Below are 22,669 nucleotides of genomic sequence, written 5' to 3'. Positions count from 1 at the left end.
ATCTAGGATATTTAGTAGGAATCTTTCAATTAATTTACCTTTTTTTTTTTTGCCTGAAATTGCTTTTTATTTCACCTTCATATTAACAATATTTTGTTTTTTTATGGAATTGAGCCCAACTCAGGGTTTTATCCCAGGGCCCTGAGGTCATGACCTGAGCTGAAATCAAGAGTTGGCTGCTTAACTGACTGAGCCACCCAGGAGCCCCAACAGTGATTTTTAAATCCGTGGTATTATATCTTTCTGGTATGAAAGGGAAATCCCTTGTTGCAATATTCTTTGTTTCCTATTCTTTCTCTTTTCTTGTTCTGGGATACTAATCATGCAGATGTTTGACTTTTTTCTCTGTAACTGGTATTACTCTGATACGCTTTTTTTTTATTCTGCATTCTTTTGTCTCCATGTTTCATTCTAAATATTTTCCTTTGGCCCAAAATTGATTCTTTGAAAAATGTCTGACAAAGAAATGACTGACAAGAATGATAAAAAGATAGAGAACACACATTTCCCAATATTAAGAGTGAAGAATAAGACATCTCGATAGCTACTACATGATGATGTGTAACTTTCAATTTTGAACAAGTAAATTCACAACATACACTTCACTTTTCTCACTTTGTATATATCACAACTTCTGCTAAAAATCATTATTCTGTGTTTACGTTATTGTGACCAGATAATACTATTAAAATGCAACCAATTTGTCAGTGTGGTTTTACTTCATTTCTTTACAAATTTTTAGTATTACCCGGAATTTATATTGCTTTTATTTTTTCATTTGATTTTCTTTGCATTAATCACTAACATATCTCCAGAATTAATAAGTGAAATATATAGTCTTTTAGTTTGTTGAAACATATCTGGGCATTTGTCTAGTTTCTTTTCTTTTAGAGACATCTTCCACAAATCCCTTAGTATTTCAACTGGTCTAGTTGATTTTTTTTGCAGAATGGTAGTAATTTTGGGATTTTTATCAATAACAAGCTGGGAAGATGCAATTTGACCTGTGTATTGAATTGCATGTTTTTGCAACCCCGTTTGGATCCTTTGAATTTCTCTTCCTCGGTTTACGTCTTTGTTTGCATGGAGTACATTCACATATTTCTTCTTGATAAAGAGGACTTAGGAGATAAAAATTTTATGATCTTGCATTCAGGAAAATAGCATCATTTGATCATCATAGTTGTTTGATAGGATTTTGGGGGATACAGAATTCTCCATTGGAATTATATCCATTAGAATTAGAAAGCAGTGGTACATTGTTTTCTAATTTCAGCTGTTATTATTCAGAAATCTGATGGTATTCTGAACCCTGAACCCTGGTATTTGTCAACTTCTCTTTCTTTTCTTGTGTTCTGAAAATGCATGATGCATGTGCCTTTTTCCACTTAGTGTGAAGAGCCTTGGTGTAGTCTCGATTTTAACTTTTATGGTATGAAAATCTGAGTGACTGTTCTCTCTTCAGCCCCCCCCCCCCAAATTGTTGCTTTTGATCAAAAACTGTTTGATTTATGACTGGTAGTCTTGTTAATGTGGAGTAAATCTTCCTGAATTGTTTTTTTCTTTTCACTTAATTCCTATTTTCTTTGTTTTGTTTGGTTCAGTTGACTTTCTAGGAATTTTGTTGACAACATTTTCCGACCATTGTACAGAATATTACTATTTAATTCCTTCAAATTTTTAGTATCTTACAGCTCTCTTTTCCCCTAATGTGCTTTTCATACCACCCTGTTAATTCATAATTGTCCTGCACTCCTGTTAAAGAGGAGCACATCTTTTGGTACCATTACTTTGTTTTATTCCCATCTTCTGTGTTTTATTTCATTTGCCTCAATGGAAGTTTTGTTTTATTTTGTTTTGTTATTAAAGACTATTTATTAGGTAACAGATTTTCAGAGGCAAACAGTTTTGGATTGTTTTTTTCTCTTGACAACAATGCTACAAGGATTTTTCAGATATATATGTTAAGAAATCTGCTCCTTATCCACACTGCTCTTTGCCTTAGTAGTCACTTGGAACTAAAGAAAAACATTTTCCCTAAAGGAGTTATCAATCTTATACTACTTTCTTTAATGCAATTATATCTGCTGGTCCATTTCTCCAATGAATGGGGACAAACATCTAGATGGAAGAAATATGTAGGGCAAAGTAAGTGAGAAAGACACACTGTTCTTCCAGTGCTTCTTCCTTGTGTTCACCAACCCACTGGAAGCTTGCTATTTATGTATTTTTTAATTAAAAAAATTTTTTAGTTAAAATTAATTAATTAACAAATAATGTGTTATTAGTTTCAGAGGTAGAGTTTATTTATCAGTTACATAGAACACCGAATGCTAATTCCATCAAGTGCTCTCCTTAAACCCAATTACCCCATCCTCCACCCACCTCCCTTCCAGCAACCCTCAATTTGTTTCCTAAAGTTAAATCTCTTATGGTTTGTCTCCCTCTCTGATTTTGTCTTATTTTATTTTCCCTCCCTTCTCCTATGTTCATCTGTTTTGTTCCTTAAATACCATATACGAGTGAAATCATAAGATATTTGTCTTTCTCTGACCGACTTATTTCACTTAGCATAATACCTTCTGGTTCCTTCCACATCATTGCAAATGGCAAGATTTCATTCTTTTTGGTGGCTGAGTATGTATATATATATACACACATACAACTTCTTCATTCATCCATCGATGGACATCTGGGCTTTTTCCATATTTTGACTATTGTGGACATTTCTACTGTAAACATTGGGGTGCAAGTGCCCTTTTGAATGACTCTGTATCCTTTAGATAAATCTAGATAAATCTCTAGTAGTGTAATTGCTGGGTCATAGGGTAGCTTTATTTTTAACTTTTGAGGAACCTCCATACTGTTTTCCAGAGTGGCTGCACTAGTTTACATTTCCACCAACAGTGTCAGAAGGTTCCCTTTTCTCCACATGGTACCAACATCTATTGTTTCCTGAGTTGCTCATTTCAGCCATTCTCACTGGTGTGAGGTGGTATCTCATTATGGTTTTGATTTGTATTTCCCTGATGATGAGTAACAATGAACATTTTGCCATGTGTCTGCTGGCTATTTTTATGTTATCTGTGGAGAAATGTCTGTTCATGTTTTCTGCCCATTTCTTGATTGAATTATTTGGTTTTTTTTTGTATTTAATTTGATAAGTTCTTTATAGATTTTGGATATTAGTCATTTATCTGATAAGATATTTGCAAATATCTTCTCCATTATGTAGGTTGCCTTTAGTTTTGTTGACCATTTCTGTTCTTTTGCTGTGCAAAAGCTTTTTATATTGATCAAATCCCAGTAGTTATTTTTACTTTTGTTTCTGTTTACTTTGAAGATGTTTCTAGCAAGTAGTGGCTGTGGCCCAGGTCAAAGAGGTTACTGTCTATGTTTTCCTCTAGGATTTTGGTGGATTCCTATCTCACTTTTAGGTCTTTCATTATTCTTCATTTTATTTTTTGTATGGTGTAAGAAAGTGGTCCAGTTTCACTCTTCTGCATATGACTATCCGATTTTCCCAACAGTATTTGTGGAAGAGATTATCTTTTTTTCCATTGGACATTCTTTCCTGCTTCATTAAAGATTAGATGACCATAGAATTGAGAGTCAATTTCTGGGTTCCCTGTTTTGTTCCATTAATCTGTATGTCTGTTCTTGTGCTAGTACCATACTGTCTTGATGATTACAGCTTTGTACAGCTTGAAGTCTGGAATTGTGCTGCCACCAGCTTTGATGTTTTCTTTTTTTAACATTCCTTTGGATATTCTGGTTTTTTTTTTTCTGGTTCCAGACAAATTTTAGGATTGTTTGTTCCAGCTTTGTGAAAAATATTGATGGTCTTTTCAAAGGGATTGCATTGAATGTATAGATTGCTTTGGGTAGCATAGACATTTTCACAATATTTGTTCTTCCAATCCATGAACATGGAGTGTTTTACCATTTCTTTGTGTCTTACTCAATTTCTTTCATGAGTGTTCTATAGTTTTCAGAGTACAGATCCTTTACTTCTTTGTTTAGGTTTATTCCTAAGTGTCTAACAGTTTTTGGTGCAATTGTAAATGGGATCAATTTATTGATTTCTATTTCTTCTGCCTCATTGTTAGCTTATAGAAATGCAACAGATTTCTGTTCATTGATTTTATATCCTGCTACATTGTTTATTCATGTATGAATTCTAGCAATTTTTGGGTAAAGTCTTTTGGATTTTCAACATAGAGCATCATGTCATCTGTGAAGAATGAAAGTTTGACTTCTTCTCTGCCAACTTGGATGCCTTTTATTTCTTTTTGTTTTCCAATTGCTGAGGCAAGGACTTCCACTACTGTATTGAACAGCAGTGGTGAGAGTGGACATCCTCTTGTGGTCCTGATCTTAGGGGAAAAGCTTTCAGTTTTTCCCGATTGAGGATGATCTTCATGGTGAGCCTTTTGTATATGGCTTTTATGATATTGAGGTATGTTCACTCTATCTCTACACAGCAGAGAGTTTTTATAAAGAAAGGACATTGTATTTTGTCAAATGCTTTTTCTGCATCTATTGAGAGGATCTTATGGTTCTTGTCTTGTCTTTTATTGATGTAGTATATTACATTAATTGATTTTTGGATGTTGATCTACCCTTGCAGCCCAGGAATAAATCCCACTTTGTCATGTTGAATAATCCCTTTAACATATAGTTGGATCATATTAGCTCACATCTTGGTGAGAATTTTTACATCATGTTCATAATGGATATTGGTCTATAATTCTCCTTTTTAGTGGAGAATTTGTCTGGTTTTGGGATCAAGGTAATGCTGGCATCAAAGAATGAGTTTGGAAGTTTTCCTTCCATCTATTTTTTGAAATAGTTTCAGAGGAGTTAGGTGTAGCAATTCTTCTTTAAATTCTCCTGGGAAGCTATCTGACTCTGGACTTTTGTTTAGAGATTTCTGATGAATACTTCAATTTTCTCACTAGTTATGGGTCTGTTAATATTTTCTATTCTTTTTTCAGTTTAGTGGTTTATGTTTCTTGGAATGCATCCATTTCTTCCAGACTGCCTAATTTGTTGACATATAATTTCTCATAATATTCTCTTCTAATTGCATTTCTTTGGTCTTGGTTGTGATCTGTCCTCTTTCATTTACGAATTTTGTATTGGGTCTTTTCTCTTCTTTTTTTGGTAAGTCTGGCTAACGGTTTATTGATCTTATTCTTTCAAAGAACCAGCTCTTAGTTTTGTCAATCTCTTCTACTGTTCTTTGATTTCTTTGTCATTGATTTCTGTTCTTTTTTTTTAAAGATTTTATTTATTTATTCATGATAGTCACAGAGAGAGAGAGAGAGAGAGAGGCAGAGACACAGGCAGAGGGAGAAGCAGGCTCCATGCAGGGAGCCCGACGTGGGATTTGATCCCGGGTCTCCAGGATCATGCCTTGGGCCAAAGGCAGGCGCCAAACCTCTGCGCCACCCAGGGATTCCCCCCATTGATTTCTGTTCTAATCTTTATTATTTCTCTTCTCTTTCTGGATTTAGGCTTTATTTTCTGTTCTTCTTTTTCCAGCTCCTTTAGGTGTAAGATTAGGTTGTATGTTTGAGAATTGTTTTTCTTTTTTTAAAGATTTTATTTATTTGAGAGAGGGAGAGAGAGAAAGAGAGAGAAAGACAATGAATGAGAGAGCCCAAGCAGAGGGAACACAAGCAGGGGGAGCAGCAGAGGCAGAGGGAGAAGCAGGATTCTGGGATCATGACTTGAGCCAAAGACAGACATTTAAGCACTCAGGCACCCCGAGACTTTTATTGTTAATTGAGGAAGGCTTGTATTGCTATACTATATCCTTCCCTCTTAGGACCACCTTTGTTGCATCCCAAAGGTTCTGAATTGTTGTTTTCCTTTTCATTTGTTTCCATGTATTTTTTAAAAGTTTTTTTTTTAATTTCCTGGTTGACCTATTCATTCTTTAGTAGGATATTTTTTAAACCTCATGTGTTTGTGTTCCTTCCAACTTATCTCTTGTGATTAAGTCAAAGTTTCAAAGCATTGTGGTCTGAAAATATACATAGTATAATCTCAATCTTTTGGTACTTGTTAAGACCTGATTTGTAAAAAAAAAAAAAAAAAAGAAAAAAAGAAAAAAGACCTGATTTGTGACACAGTATATGATCTATTCTGGAGAATGTTCCATGTGCACTCAAAAATAGTGAGTGTTCTGCTGCTTTAGGATGAAATGCTCTGAGTATATCTGTGAAGTTAATCTGGTCCTTGTTGGTCTTCTGCTTAGATGATCTGTCTATTGCTGTGAGTGGGGTGTTAACATTCTCTACTATTATTGTATTATTATCATTGTATTTCTTTAATTTTGTTATTAATTGGTTTATAGAATTGGCTGTTCCCAAGTTAGTGGCATAAATATTTATAATTGTTTAATCTTCTTGTTTGATAGACCTTTTTATTATGATATAGTGTCTTTTTTCATCTGTTACAGTCTTTGGTTTAAAATCTAGTTAGTCTGATATAAGAGTTGCCACTCCAGCTTTCTTGTGATGTCCATTAGCATGATAAATGGCTCTCTACCCCCTCACTTTCAAACTTTTTTTTTTTTAATTTTATTTTATTTATGATAAGCACACAGTGAGAGAGAGAGAAAGGCAGAGACACAGACAGAGGGAGAAGCAGGCTCCATACACCGGGAGCCCGACGTGGGACTTGATCCCGGGTCTCCAGGATCGCGCCCTGGGCCAAAGGCAGGCGCCAAACCGCTGCGCTACCCAGGGATCCCTGCCCCCTCACTTTCAATATAGAAGTGTCTTTGGGTCTAGATTAGACTCCTATAGATAGTAAATGGAGGACTCTTGTTTGTTTGTTTTTTATACAATCTGATATCCTGTGTCTTTTGATTGGAGAATTTAGTTCATTCAGAGTAATTATTGAAAGATATGAATTTAGTGCCATTTTATTACCTATAAAATCACTGTTCCTTTTTTTTGTTTAAGGTTTTATGTATTTATTCATGAGAGACACAGAGATAGAGGCAGAGACATAGGCAGAGGGAGAAACAGTCTCCTTCAGGGGGCCTGATGTGGGGCTCAATCCCTGGACCCCAGGATCACAACCTGAGTCAAAGGCAGATGCTCAACCACTGAGCCACCCAGGTGACCCTAAAGTCACTGTTTCTGCAGATTCCTTTCTAGTCTTTTTTACTTTTCAACTTTCTCTTAGCTCAAAGGATTCCCTTTAATACCTCTTGCAGGGCTGGATTAGTGTTCACAAATTTTTTTAGTTTCTGTTTGTCCCAGAAGCTCTTTATTTCTCCTTCTATTCTGCATAACAGCCTTGCTGGATAAAGTATTCCTGGCTGTATATTTTTCCCATTTAGCACCTTGAGTATATCATGCCAGTCCTTTCTGGTCAGCCAGGTCTCTGTGGACAGGTCTGGTGCCAGAAACATGTTTCTCTACCCTTGTAGGTTAAGGACCTCTTGTTCTGAGTTGCTTTCAGGATTTTCTCTTTATCTCTGAAATTTGCAAGCTTCACTATTGTATGTCAGGCTTGACCTATTTTTATTGATTTTGATGGGGGTTCTCTATGCCTCCTGGACTTGAATGCATGTGCTTCCCTGGATTAGAGAAGTTCTCAGCTCTAATTTGTTCAAATAAACCCTTTACCCTCCTGTGGCCCCTATTATTCAGATATTTTACTTTATGATATTGCGGATTTCTCCAGTTCTCCCTTTGTGAATAAGTAGTTTTCTTTTTCTCATCTTCGTTCTTTTCCATCATTTTATCTTTTATATCATGAACTCTCCCTTTTGCCTCGTTCATCCTAGTAGAGCATCCAGTTTTGACTGCAACTCAGTAATAGTATTTTTAATTTCAGCCTGATTAGATTTTAGTTCTTTTATTTCTATAGTAAGAGATTCTCTACTGTCTTCTATTCTTTTTTTTCAAGCCCAGCTAGTATCTTTATTATTGTTTTGAATTCTAGTTCTGACATCTTACTTATATCCGTATTGATTAAATCCCTGTCAGTGAGTACCACCTCCTGTTCTTTCTTTCGGGGTGAGTTTCTTCATTTTGTCATTATATCCAGAAGAGAGTAGATGAAAGAGAAAGAAAAGACAAAAATAGCAACAACACCACCAGAAAAATACAAACAAAACAAAGCAGAAGAAAACAGAAAAAAACAAATTAAGAAAAAAAAATCAGACAAGAAGTAAAACAGAAGAAAACAATAAACTAGATCCGGATATATTTTGGTCTTTGTTAAAAGAAACTAGATTGCAAAATAGGAAAGAAAGAGAAACCTATATATATATACAAAAATAAAATACAATGAAATGAAACAAAAAATAATGTATATATGCATTATATAATGTATACATTAAAAATAAAAATTTTAAGAGAACTAAAAAAAAATTGACAGAATTGACAATAGATGAGGGGTGCCTGAGTATCTCCATTGGTTAAGTGTCTGCTTTCAGCTCAGGTCATGATCCTAGGGTCCTGGGATGGAACCGCATGGTGGGCTTCCTGTTCAGTGGGAAGGTTTTATTCCTGGGTCTGCTTTTCCCTTTCCTCTCTGCTCTCTCTCTCTCTTTCGCTGTCCCTCTCTCTCAAATAAATAAATAAAATATTAAAAATAGAAAAGAACTGAAAAAAAAAAAACTCTGAAAGACTAAGGAATAATAATTAAAAAAAGACCACAAATGGTATATGCTGTTTTCCCCAAGAGCTGAAGGTTTTTTAGTTCTCTATGATCTGTAAACTTGGTATTCACTGGTTGTTCGTGCGGGGCTTCTGGGCAAGGGGCCTGTTGCACTGATTCTTAGGTGTACTAGCCCCGGTAGAATGTGCCCCCCCTTGCCAGGGAGCTGAGCTCATTTATGTGGCTCCAAATTGCTCTATGTGGCACTATTTTGCTCCCTGAGGGCTTTCAGCACCGATGGTGGGGGATGAAAATGGCAGCACCCTGATCTCTAGCTTTGGAGCTGAAATTTCACTCCCCTTACTTGTCAGTGAGCCCTCATAGAAAAGCAGTCAATCAATTCTTGTCTCTCTGATTTCTGTCCTCTTTGTTTACCCAGCCTGTGACCAAGCATTTTTATCTCACTCAGGCATAGGAGTCCAGTTTCCAGTCTCCAAACGTTATGGACTGTTGTGGTGCCCACTTGTGCTATTCCTCCTAGGGGAAAGAGGGGAGTCTTGCCACGCTTCTGCCTTTTGCTGGATCCTGCTTGTAAAGCGGTCACTCGACCATGCAGCAGTTCATAGTTTATGGCAACATCAAGCAGAAAGCTAGCACCTAACTCGCTTTTTTCAGCTGGCTTCCCTGTCCCGATGTTTGGAAACTCTGACACACTTAGGCACCCGCCTAATCTTTTAGTGACCCTAGGGAACCTGAAATCATGCTGTTCTACTATTTTTTTAAGAAGTAAGCTCTTTTTTTAAATAGCTGTATCATCTTATAGATTATTAGTATGTCATTTTCACATATTTTAAATATCATATCTTTTTCCTTTAATGTACTTTATATAATCTGTTGATTTATGAGTGAATTATTTTATGTATCTAAAATACATTTTAAAAATTTTACAGTTTTCTCCAAATTTTCTTGGTTTCCCTAATTTCCTTTTTACTGTATGATGGTTTAAGTCTACAATCTTGGTTTTGAGTGTTTTGTTTTTGGTCTTTTGGTTTTGAGTCTGTCTTACAATGTCTTATGATACTTGGAAGTCCATTTATATTGAAAAATGAAACTAAGTAACTGATCTTATGTGCCTAACTACAAATTACCACCCCGGCTAGTCAGGTTTATCTAAATGGCCTTTAAGAATCTGTCTGTCTTTTCTCTGAGGTGGTTCATTTTCTCTAAACATGGGTTATCTATACTTTCTGAGTTTTCTGAATACATTGGGGGAAAAATGTGGGATCTACCTTCTTATAATTGTCCCTCTGCTATCAGGTGTCACCCTGATTTTGCCTGTATAGGAAATCCCTATATCTAGGGTTCCTTTGATCTAACCTTTCCTGGGCATAAACCATTTTTCTTCTACTCTACCATGTGAGACCAAAGTAGATGGGTGACTAAGAGGAGTGGAAGAGATGATTTATGTAAAACTGTTTTAACAAACTTTCAGCTAACCATCCTGTCTTAATATCCACCCTCACATGCTTGTCTGAAATGTTATCTGGTACCTGAAAATCCTGAGCCTTCTGGTTCTAGTCTTTACAATTAGCCTCCTAAATTTCCTTAGGATTCATGTTTTGTGAATAGCTGAATTATTGATTATTCATCCATCTGCTTTACAGCTTTAATAGTTTTGTTTCAAATTTTCATCTGCTTATTTCTCTGCTACTTTTTAGATACTATAGTTTTGCCTTTGAAAAAAATATTTTCTTTAAATTTAATGTGTTTCCAAGGGAAACCTCCTATTTCCTTTTAACTTACACTCTTTGGGAGTCGGGGTTCTAGAACTAATATTTAGTTGTAAAATGTCCATATGATATTTCATGATTTCCCAAATTTGTATAACACACATTGTCTTCCAACTATGAGCAACAAGTATGTACCTTATTTTTATCCACTTATTGTTATATTAGTTTCAGGTGTGCAGTATAATGAGTCAACAATTCTATATATTTCTCAGTTCTAAGAAGTGTACTTTTAATCTTCTTTATCTATTTAACCCATCCACCCACCCATCTCCCTCCTGGTAACTACCAGTTTTTTCTCTATATTTAATTGTTTGTCTCTATGTGGTTTTTTGTTTACTTGTTTTGTTTTAAATTCAACATATGAGTGAAATCATGATATATGCCATTCTCTGACTGACTTATTTCACTTAGCATTATACCCTTAAGATCCACCCATTTTGTTGCAAATAGCAATATTTCACTATTTTCATGGCTGAGTAATATTCCTCTGTGTGTGTGTATGTGTGTGTGTGTACACTAGAGCTTTCTTTTAAGCAACTGGGTTATGTGATTGTGTGAGCTGGCTTGACAATTCTGATAATTTAAAAGTAGGCCAGCTGTTGGGACTGGCTGGAATATGTAGGCTCAGTCTGAGATTATTGTCCATAGGGGAATTTCTTCTTCATTAGGGAAGCCTCAGATGTACTCTTACGGCCTTTCAGCTGATTGAATCAGGTCCACTCAAATCATCTACTATAATCTCTCTTACTTAGAATTAAATTATGAACTTGAATCACATCTACAAAATACTTTTCCAGCAACATTTGTATTCATGTTTGAATAACATTTTTTTGTTTGCTTTTTGATTGAAATGCATGAAGAACCCAAAGTCAACAGTTGATGTTCTTTGCTTCTAGTTCAGTGGAATTGTTGTGTCCTTATGGAAGCATTATTCTTGGATCCATGACCTCTAGATTAGCAAAGCCTAAATTCATGGTAATGGAAAGCAAACATTTTACTCGTGGATCACTAGGAGTAATAGTGAGTGAAGCCAATTCCATTTAATTCCTGGTTGTATATTGGACTGTGATTTAGAGTATATATAACATTCTACAGGACATTGCCTCATCAGGACCAGGTATTGTCTTCTAGTTGGCACTGTAACTGAGTCCTTTAATACCTTATATTCTTTTACCAAGCTAGCTGCATTAAGATAATGGGGAATATGACAGTACAAGTGAATTCTATCAGAATGGGCCCATTGCTAGACTTCGTTTACTGTGAAGTGAATTTCTTAATCAGAAGCTATGCTGTGTGTTAACCATGGTGGTGGATGAGACATTTTATTAGTCCACTGATGGTATTATTCTATATGGGGAAGACAAATCATATCCACAGTAATTAACTATCCCAGTAAAAATAAAGTGCTACTCCTTCCATGGTGTAAATAGTTCAGTGCATTTAACAAGCCAGCACTTAGCTGGCTAATCACCCTGGAGCATGGTGCTGCATTATAGACTCAATGCTGTTCTCTCCTACTGGCAAATTGAGCAGCTAGCAGTGGCTGTAGCTAGGTGGCCTTGATGAGTAAACACCCATGTTGCCGAGCACATGCATAATCTTCTACCATGATCACTTTGCTTATGGTTTCACTGGGCAAAGAAGGATAACTGGTATCCACAGAGTGGTTCCCTCTATTTTATTTAAATCCTTTTCTGATGAGGTTACTCTGGTGATCATTCACATGGGACAGAAATATCTTTATATTATTTTCCTATTCAGAGATATTTATCCACATCCTCTTTCTCAGATCTCTTTGTTACCAATTCCTGTGTTCATTTCAAGTCCCTGATCATCCAGTCAAACTTTTGGCTACAGCCAATGAATTTACATAGACTTTAATATCTGACTATTGCCCCTTTCAGACAAAATGAGCAATCAGGTGTACTGCTTGAAGTTCTGCCCACTGAAAGGACTTCCCTTCACATTCCTTCAAGGATGTCTAAGAAAGGGGCAATAGAGCCATTGTGCATGTCCAACTTTATGGGCTGGTTGTTCAGACAACAGCTGGTTCATGATAGGCAGCTCAGATCTCATGGCAACCTGGTAGCCCTCGGTTAAGCATTCAGCTTCTACTAATACTCAGTAGCAATCCAAAAGCTTTTTCTCAAAATGAGAATAATTATTTGCAGAGGATGGCAGATACTTATTTTAAAATCCTAAGAGCCTCCCAAAGGCTCCACACAGCATTTCTATCTGCTACTAATACTTCAAGCACATCATATCTACTGGATCATAAGGCCTAAGTGGCTCAGCAACTTGCATAGAAGCTTGGATCTATTGCCTAGCCTTTTCTTGTTCTGACTCCCACTCAAAACTAGCAGTTTTTCAAGTCATTCTGTAAGTGACTCTTGAAATACAAAGAGGTCCCCTAGGCATTATGCTTTTTTTTTCCATTGGTAGGAGGAACTAGAGGCAGTAACTTATTCATCATCATGAAAGATATATCTTGACATGCCCCACAGATTTGCACCCCATGAAATTTTGCTGAGGTGAAAGGCTTTGCATTATTAGTGGAATTGTTTTCTACTTCTGACATACTAATATATATTTTTAAAGATTTTATTTATTTATTCATGAGAGATACACAGAGAGAGGCAGAGACACAGGCAGAGGGAGAAGCAGGCTCCATGCAGGGAGCCTGACGTGGGACTCGATCCTGGGTCTCCAGGATCACACCCCGGGCTGAAGGCGACGCTAAACCCGCTGAGCCACCGGGGCTGCCCCATCCGTTTCATCTTTAGGGACATCATTATTAACTAGCCAAGGTCTTAGGTCTCTCTGTGAGTCAGACTCTTCTGATTCCTGCTTTGGCTGTCAGTCAACTCTGCTTTTAAAGGCCATACAACAGATTGAATCAGGATCACCAGATTTTCTAGGATAAACTCTTACCTAATGCCAACCTGTTACAGACTTTAATCACAAAGTACCTTTACAGCAACGCCTAGATTAGTGTTCAATTGAATATCTGGTACTATGTCTAGCCTATGTGGCATATCAAAATACTATCACAATTAGGAATCCACATTTTGACCTTCTGTACTAAATTGCATGTTTTGGGATTTCTTCATTTCCTCTTCCTTGGTTTATGTTCTTTGTTTTGATGGAGTATATTCTTTACTTTTTCCTGGAGAAAGAATGCATGGAAGATTAAAATTTTGAGAACTTAAATCATACAATTTTTATATTTGCTTGATAGATTTCCTTGGCAGGTAATCCATTGGAAGTATTTTAGAATTAGGATGCATTTGCTCCGTTTCTTAGATTCCATTTTTGAGAAATATGATGACATTCTGATTGTTGATCTTTTGTAAGTGTCAATTTTTCTTCATTCTCAGCATATTTTGAAAATAAATGCTGTAATTTGACATGTGCTTTTTTTTTCACTGTTCATTGTGCAGAGCACTTAGTGAGCTTTTTCTTTTTCTTTTTTTTTCTTTTAAAAAACACTGGGGTTTTTCAATTTTGATCTCTCATGCTTTTCTCTATCCTTTTTTCCTCTCACCATTAAAAACAGAATCTTTTGTCTGGCACTCCTATTATTGTACAGTACATCATCTTGAACTATTATTTTAATTTTCTTTCTATTACCATTTTCTGCTTTTTTGTTTATTTTTTGCTTCATTTTATCTTCTAGGAGTTTCTTTTGACATCATCTTCGAACCATTTTATAGAATATTAATGCCAATTGCTCATATTTTTAATATTCGGTAGCTCATTTTTGTTCTCTGAATGTCACTTTTTTATATCACCCTGTCCTTTTTTCAAGAGATCAGTAACTTCTTAGATGTCTTAAACATATAAAAAAAATTTTCTTTTTTTCTGAGTTTTCTTGATTTCCTGCAATTACCTGTTCTCTGCATAATAGGTTCTTCATTTTCAAGGTAAAATCTGTTCTGCAATATCTAGTGATCACTGAAGTACACTGGAAGAATTTAATACTAAATAGTTGATCATGTGTATATGGATAGTGATTGTCACCCAGGTCACTTGGCTTTCTCTGTGTAACCTTCAATATCAGAATCTGTAGGTCTTTCTTCTAGGATAGTTCATTTTCTCCTTTGCAGGGTCGTGTACTCTCATGTATGGGTAATAAAACTGTTAAAATTCTTTGAGTATTTTGGGGAAAGAATATAAGTTGCGGACTATTATTTTGCTCTCTATTATCAGGAAGCTTCTCTGTTTTTTCTGTACATGGAGGCCTTGTATCTAGGATTCCTCTGATTCCAAACTGTCCTGAGGATAAAGTCCTTTTCTTCTACTCTCGTATGTTGTGTGTACAGTGGGGAAGCCTGATGGAGGGGAATGGAGGAGATGATGTATATGGACTTATTTAAACAATGTTTTTAGAAATTATCTTTTCCTCAGCCACGTCTTTACATCTCTGATTGAAATGTTACCTGGTACCACATAATCCTGGGTCAATCTGGCTTCTGCAGTTTAGGAATAGATCTCTTGAATTTACTAATGGTTGATGTTTTGTATATCATATAGAAGCTTTTGTATATCGTATATATAAGTAATAACTAACTTAGCTTTTAGTGTGATTAACTGTGTTTGTACTTTTTAAGCTTTAACATTTTTGTTTTAAATTTTCATCTACTTATGGTTTCTATCACCTTTTTTAGACTTTTAGGTTTTACCTTTTTAATTATTTTTAAAAGATTTTATTTATTTGAGAGAGAGAGAGAGAGAAAATGAGCGGGGGGAGGGGCAGAGGGAGAAGAAGAAGCAGACTCTGCTGAGCAGGGAGTCTGAGGCAGGGCTCAATCCCAGGCCCTTGGGATCATGACCTGAGCTGAAGGCAGATGCTTAACCAACTGAGCCACCTGGATGTGCCTAGGTTTTGCCTTTTAAAAATAGTTTTTCTTTCAATGTGGTGTGATTTCAAGATTCTTGAAGGAAAATTAAGTTTAAAAAATTTTTATATTTAACTTCAATTTCGCAATTATATTTTTTAATGAAGGGGTTTATAAGACTGTTATTCATGATACCTAGAGAAAAAAATATATTTTACTAAGAAACCAAGGATACTAGAGATAGAGGACAGAAAAGGGGCTTACTGGTTTGTTCTGAGCTATTCTCAGAAAAACAAACACAAACAAATATTTGGCTAAATTAGAGATGAGATTGCCATTTTCTTTATTTCTCTAAAGTAAGAATTTAAAGAGGTAGAAATGATGACAGCTAAGTGTAAGTTATATTTAAGTTTATTTTAAAAAACTGAAAAATATATATGAAATGTATATTTCAAATATATATTTCAAATATATATGAAAAATATATTAAGCTTAAAATAAACTTAAATATAACTTATTTATGAGAGAGAGAGAGAGGACAAGTGGGGGAGGGAGGTGCAGAGGGAGAGGGAGAAATAGACTCTTCACTGAGCAGGGAGCCTGATGTGGCACTAAATCCTGGAACTCTGGGATCATTACCTAAGGTGAAGACAGATGCTTAACAACTAAGCTACTCAGAGGCCCTGTAAATGCAGTTTTAATAAGCATGACAAGGAAAGCATAAATAAGGAGTAGCATGTTCAAGTGTTCTTATACTTCTTAAATTGTCTTATTAATTTGTAATGTTAGATGTAGTAATTTCAGAGAACCTGGGTGGCTCAGTCAGGAAAGCATCTGACTCTTGGTTTCTGCTCAAGTCATAATCTTGCAGTCATGGGATTCAGTGCTGCCTTGGCCTCTGTGCTTAACATGGAGTCTGCTTCAGATTCTCTCTCTGTCTGCCTCCTGCTCACTCTTTCTTTCTCTCTCAAATAAATAAATAAAATATTTTAAAAATATATTAATTTATATTAAAGTTTTATAAGATAAGGATGAATATTGTCATCTCTGTGATAATCCCTAAAAAATTAGTAAAATAATGTGTGGTTAACATGCTATGAGATGAGGAAAATAGAATTATGAAAAAAATTATTTCAAAAGAATGCAAAAAAGAAAAAAGATGTAAAGATGGGGGTCATCATCATTAGCAAACTGATTAGTAATATGATTTTTAAAAATACGAATACATGAGCAATTACACTAGATGCCTAAATATTTAGACTATTTATTACACTAGATAGTTTAAATATTTCTGTTATGTGAAAGTATTTCAGACTAGATTAAGAAATAAAATTCAAATATATACATATTTTTCATTCTTTTTTCTTTTTAATGCTCTGATGAGATGAATTCAACTGCCTTGTCTTTGAGTTGACTGATCCTTTCTTCTGCTTCACCTAATCTGCTTTTGAACCTCTGTAGTATATTTTTTTTAACTCAGTTATGGCATTCTTCAGTTTTGACACTGCTGTTTGTAACTTCCATATATTTTTATTTCTCTGAAGTTTTCATGTATTCATTCATTCTCCCAAATTTGATGAGTATCTGTATGACCATTGCTTTGAACTCTTTATTGGATAAATTACTTATCTCTGTTTCATTAAGTTTTTTTTTTTCCGGAGGTTTTATCATTTTCTTTCATATGGAACATAGTCCTCTTTTTCTTCATTTTGCTTTAATTTTCTGTGTTGGTTTCTATGCATTAACCGCTTCTCACAATCTTGAAGGTTTGTCCTTTTGTGTAGGAGATTAACCTTATCACTCAACCTTGCTTTTGGTTGTCTCTCAAACTTTTATGATTGAGTAAGCAGTCTATTTGACTTTAATAGCTCCCAGTAGTTGAGAGCATGCCAAGACCAGTTAGTGTCCCAAAGAGGAGGATGTCAGCAGTCAGCCCACCTAAATTCAGGCTGATTGGAAGCCAGATTCTCATGCAGCAACTCTGAATTTATATATATATATATATATATATATATATATATATATATATATATATATATATAGGACTACAAGTATAAGCTCTCCTGGCCTCAGGGCCAGGTGGTCTGGAGGTATCTCCTGGGCAGCAGTTGTAAAAATCAGTAATCTAGAGGAGTGTATAAGCTCCCTTGTGGAGATAATGGTGAGGTGTAGTGAGGCAGAAGGAAATTATAGAGATGGTATTCTTTGCCTATGTTTCTGAGAGTGCCTCTGTAGCCTCTAGATGTGTGCCAAAGCTGATATCCTCTCTTAAGTCTGAAGTTCCAGGACTTGGAAATAGTCCTTTTTCACAGAAAGGCTGGGGGTGTGTTTCAATATGGTCCGTACAGTACACTGGAAATTATAGCCTACCAGGAGCTGTCTCTGAATCTTATAGTCCCATGGGACCCAGGACAACAAGCTCCTTTGCCCATCAAAGCCAGGTGATCAACAGGTATCCCCTGGTCAGCAGCTGCAAAAACTAGTACACCAGATATAAAAATAGGAACACTAGACTTATATAAGAGCTCCCCACCAAAAGATGCTGTTACTCTGAAGGTAGTGTATGTCCTCTGAAATTTCAGGAAAAGTTTACAGTCTGTTTAACTAGAAGTCTACCACTCTTGCTGTGGCTATTATGATAAACTAATGATTTCTTTCACAGAATGATTGAGCTCCTGAGTGTTGTCTGTTGCTATGCTGGAAGTACTAGCTGTTTAAGAGCTCTTTCTCCATTCAATGTGGAACCTGTGCACATAAGCCCTGCTGGCCCCCAAGCCAAGTGATGTAGAGGTGTTCCCTGGCAGCCACAAAAATCTGGATGCCAGAGAAGGATATAGGCTCTTTTCTGTAAAATACCAGCGAACTGGAGCAAGGCAGAGGGAAAGCACAAAGATTATATTCACTGGCCTCCATTCCCTGAGAGCACTTCAGTAGGCCCCTAAAAGTGTGTCAAACCAGAACTCAGGCCAAAGTTCCTGGACAAGCAAATAGGTCTCTTTCTGAGGAAGACTGGAGGTATTATTTCATTCTGCTATCTGTGCAGTGACTTGAGAGAGGTAGTCTGCCTAGAGCTGATTCTCCAATTTGGGCTCATGGAACCCAGGAAAGCAAGCCTCCATGGTCTTCAGGGCCAGGCAAGCATGGGGCATCCTCTGGATGCCAGCAGCAAAACCTGTCAGTAGATACAGAAAAAACAACTGAGGTACTAGTGGTGCCCATTGGTTGGAGTAAGGCCAAAGGAGGGTCAAAAAAGAAAAAAAAAAAGAAAAGGAAAAAAAGAGGGAGAAAAAGATGGTAACCATTGACTCTAGTAAGATGGAAGGAGAATAGGAAAATAGTGGTAACTAGTCTCCATCTCCAGAGAGTATCCAGCAGTCCCATGCACCTCAGATCAACACTGTAAAACTAGAAAATGAGTCTCTTTCACATAATGTCTGGGCACATTTCAAAGGGCTGCTTCTGTCTTTCCTGGTGTAGGAGCAATGAGTCTGGGTGCCCTTTTAAGGCCATTCCTCAGTTGGCCACATCTGGTTTTTGTGGGCATGAGCCCCATTGGTCTTGAAAGCCAGGTATTTTGGGGGCTCATCTCTCAAGTGGTGATCTTAAAAGTTGGGTTGGTAGGGCTGATGTGGGTTATGAATCCTTTGCCTCCTGGAGAAGCTCCAGGTTGTGGGTTCTTTCCCAATTATGGATTACTCCTCAATGCGTGGGAAATATGGCAGTGTTGTGTCTTAACCTTTCCTACTCACTTTGATGTGGTTTCCCTCTGGTTTACCCCATGTGAGGGGGTTACTTCACCAGTTCTTTTTTTCCCCTCAGAGGAAATCATTCCATACCCCCCCCACACACAGAGCCATAGATTTAGTGTGTCTGTCAGAGAAGGTGAGTTCATGATCTTCCTATATTGCTATCTTGAATGGGAACTAGTCAGATAAAGATTTTTAACTGGACATTCCACCCTGTATTTCTGCCTTCAATTTATGAGCCTTTCCTGAATTTCAAATTGACATTCTTTTCTCTACTGTTTGTACTTGTTTCTTCTATCTTCTCTGTCAGTAATCTGCTTTCAAAAATTTTCAACACTTACAAATTGCTCTCATATCTTTTCCTCATGTTCCTTGTCCTTTGTGTATATGCTTTTTCCATTTCTTTATTTCATTCCAATGGAATTTTAGGCAGGGAGTTGAGGTAAATGCCTTGTTAAACTAACACACATTCCCACTCCCCCAACCCTGAACTCATTTTGAAGCTCATATTTAAATATGATAGAATGAAACTGGTAATATCACCAGGAGTCAGAGATCTTCCAGACAATTAATACTGAATCACAAATAGAAAATAAACAGAGAAAAAAGAAACTTACTGCAGGGCTCTGTTGTCTTTTCTGAAATATAAACAAAAATAAATATATAAGTATCATTTGCCTATGGGAAGGAAAGTCCAGATTTCTTTAATACTATTTTTGTGTATAACTTATAGTATTGAAAATAATAGTAAGTAAAGAGATCAAAACCTTTTCAAAGAAGTAATAAACTAAAGCCCAGCAAGTTAAGGGAGTTCCTGGGAGTTCAAGGATTTGCTGAGGGTTCTGTCTTCCACAGAATACAAATATAAATATGTGAGTGTGGTTTTCTTTATGGAAGAGGCCCAATCTGTCATTTTCCTCTGATAATCCTTTTGAGGAGATTCTTTTTAAAGCTAGACTATTTTAGAGCCATCATCTTTATCTGCTCTTCTTGGTCTTTATAGTAAAAATGTCATAGGTTTGGGAAATGTGTGCATCCATTTTGTCCTCCTATCATCTTTTTTTATTTCAGGAGCTATCGAGATTTCTATAAATTTGCTGAGAAATGGGGAAGTAACTTCTATTTTTTGTTCAGGAAGTTTTGCTACAAATGATCAAATCTTTATTTTTAATTAAGGAAAAGGATTCTATTTTTATTTTTTAGTGAGGAACATGAGAAAATGAACCTATAGTATTGGAATAGAAAAGTCAGTTTCAATGGAATCAATCATCTTGTGTATCTTTTGTTGTAATTTAAGAATAGTGCCAATCTGGTTCTTTTCAGATTTCCTGAGTTTAGTAGATTGAGGGCAACAACATTCGTGGCTATTTTTCTGTGCCTTTGGTTGAAACTTCATTATAAGTTTAAGGCATTAGAATTTGTGAATCTTGCTTTATTCACATTTTCATCATATTGGACAAAAAGGGAAAGGGAATGAAATATAGGAACATGGAGCTTTTTGTAACATCCATAGTTATTAATACTGCCTTCTGTACCTATCATGGACAAAGAAAAGTAGACATTTTTTCCTCCTTAAAATGCTTATAAAAATAAATGATCATGATTTGCCTTAGATATAAAGTAATGTGGGGTTTATTTTGCCTATGATTCTTTTCAAGCCCACAATTCTCTTTATTTTTTTAAAAGATTTATTTATTTGAGAGGAGAGAGCAAGAGAGAGCATGAACAGGGAGGAAGGGCAGAGGGCAAGGAGAGCAAACTCCCTGCTTAGCAGGGAAACCTGATGTGCAGCTTGATCCCAAGACCCTGAGATTATGACCTGAGCCAAAGGCAGACACTTAAGGCAGAGGTTTAACCGACTGAGCCACCCAGGTGCCCCCACAATTTTCTTCAAAAAGAAATTGGGATTTGAATGCAACCTTGGAGACACTACATATATTAAATTTCCATATATATATATATATATATATAATTTTTATTGGAGTTCGATTTGCCAACATGTAGTATAACACCCAGTGCTCATCTCGTCAAGTGCCCCCCTCAGTGCCCGTCACCCAGTCACCCCATCCCCCCGTCCACTTCCCTTTCCACTATCCCTTGTTCGTTTCCCAGAGTTAGGAATGTCTCATGTTTTACCTCTTCCCGTGTTCTATCTTATTTCTTCTCTCATACTCTCACTCCATTCACACCACCCCATCCTAAGTCTGCTAAACTATTTGTTGAAAAGGCAGTATTAGTAATACTAAGAGGTTTTATTTCCACAACTTAAGAAACATGTAAAATTATATACACATATACATGTATGCATGTAGGATGCATATGTATGTGTAAATATGTTTGGTACTTCTCCATCCAGAAAGGATTTATGGCAGCTTCTCTTGCTGTTTATTCTTTTTGTTGTAATATTGAACAGGAAAATTTACATAGATTTTATTGGGTATGGAGCAGTTCCAATTCTTTCATGTCTGGCATTTGATGTGGGGTTGCCAGTGACATCAACTCATCCTAATAATATTGAGTAAAGCAGAGTGAGAGAACCAGAAACTATAGTTAATATTTATGAATCTTAATTTGGTTAGAAAAACATTGATTTGCTGTTCTCCTTTCCAGATTTGAACACATTTCAAATTGCTACCATTGGGCTATTAGCATTATTTCTTACATCATTATCGTACTGATATATAATTTGTATTATTAATTTGTAAAGAGTTGATTTCTTTGAATAAGGCAATGGTTGAATGATCTATGTGCTTTGCAAGGAAAAGGGACTTTCTATTTTTTAAAAATATATGTGATGGAATAGAACTTTCTTAATAATCAAGTGTAGTCTAATTGTTCTCCACAGGTTATTTACTTTCATGAAGAGATATAACGAAGTTATTAGTTGGTTACATGGAGTTTATGGTTACATGTATGGTTTTCTTCAAATGACTTCTGAGTTCCTTAGAGACAGACTGATGTTAACAACTTAGCATAATAGATATAAATTAATATTTGCTGAATTATACTGGAAAATTATACTTTAAATAACCCTTATTTCCAAAAAAGAACCCATTCCTTGTAGAAAATACAAAACTAGAGAACTTCTCAGTCCATCAGAATTATCAAAGAAATCCAGATTCACTATAACTTTTGCAGAAACTAAAAAGTACTAGTTTATCAAGGGACTATCAGTTTTCTGGGTGTCTGATTACTGAGTCATCGCTATGAAGTTGTAGAAGAAAGGGCTATCATAGCCCAGTGGAGAGTCAGATCAAGAAATTCTAGTGTTTGCATTATAAATTTTGCTTAGTCTCTTTAGTAATACTGAGGGATAATCTCATTACCCAGGTTAATTGTCCTCTGGTGAAGCCAATGGCTCAATTGTTCATTCTCTTTTTAAAAAAAATATTTTATTTATTTATTCATGAGAAACACACACACAGAGAGAGAGAAAGAGAGAAAGAGAGAGAGAGAGAGAGAGAGAGAGAGGCAGAGACACAGGCAGAGGGAGAAGCAGGCTCCATGCAGGGAGCCTGATGTGGGACTTGATGCCAGGTCTCCAGGATCAGGCCCTGGACTGAAGATGGTGCTAAACTGCTGAGCCACACGGGCTGCCCCAATTGTTCATTTTCCATTGTATTTTGTTTTGTTATTATTATTATTTAGTCACCCAAGTCAGGTGTGC

At 36.1% G+C, this 22,669-nt stretch overlaps 1 protein-coding gene across 1 annotated transcript in view; it reads right to left on the bottom strand.

The window, feature by feature from the left end:
- TSBP1 (testis expressed basic protein 1) overlaps positions 1-22,669 on the bottom strand; it is a 187,841-nt gene that overhangs the window by 69,777 nt on the left and 95,395 nt on the right. The window contains exon 28 of the mRNA XM_072831640.1: positions 19,620-19,640. Coding sequence (XP_072687741.1) covers positions 19,620-19,640 — 21 coding nt within the window. The remainder of the gene's footprint in view (positions 1-19,619; positions 19,641-22,669) is intronic.

The sequence above is a fragment of the Canis lupus genome, chromosome 7 (assembly GCF_048164855.1).
Source record: "Canis lupus baileyi chromosome 7, mCanLup2.hap1, whole genome shotgun sequence".
Classification (NCBI taxonomy): domain Eukaryota; kingdom Metazoa; phylum Chordata; class Mammalia; order Carnivora; family Canidae; genus Canis; species Canis lupus.
Note: the sequence above shows the minus strand (reverse complement) of the source record. Positions and strands in the feature narration are given on the sequence as shown.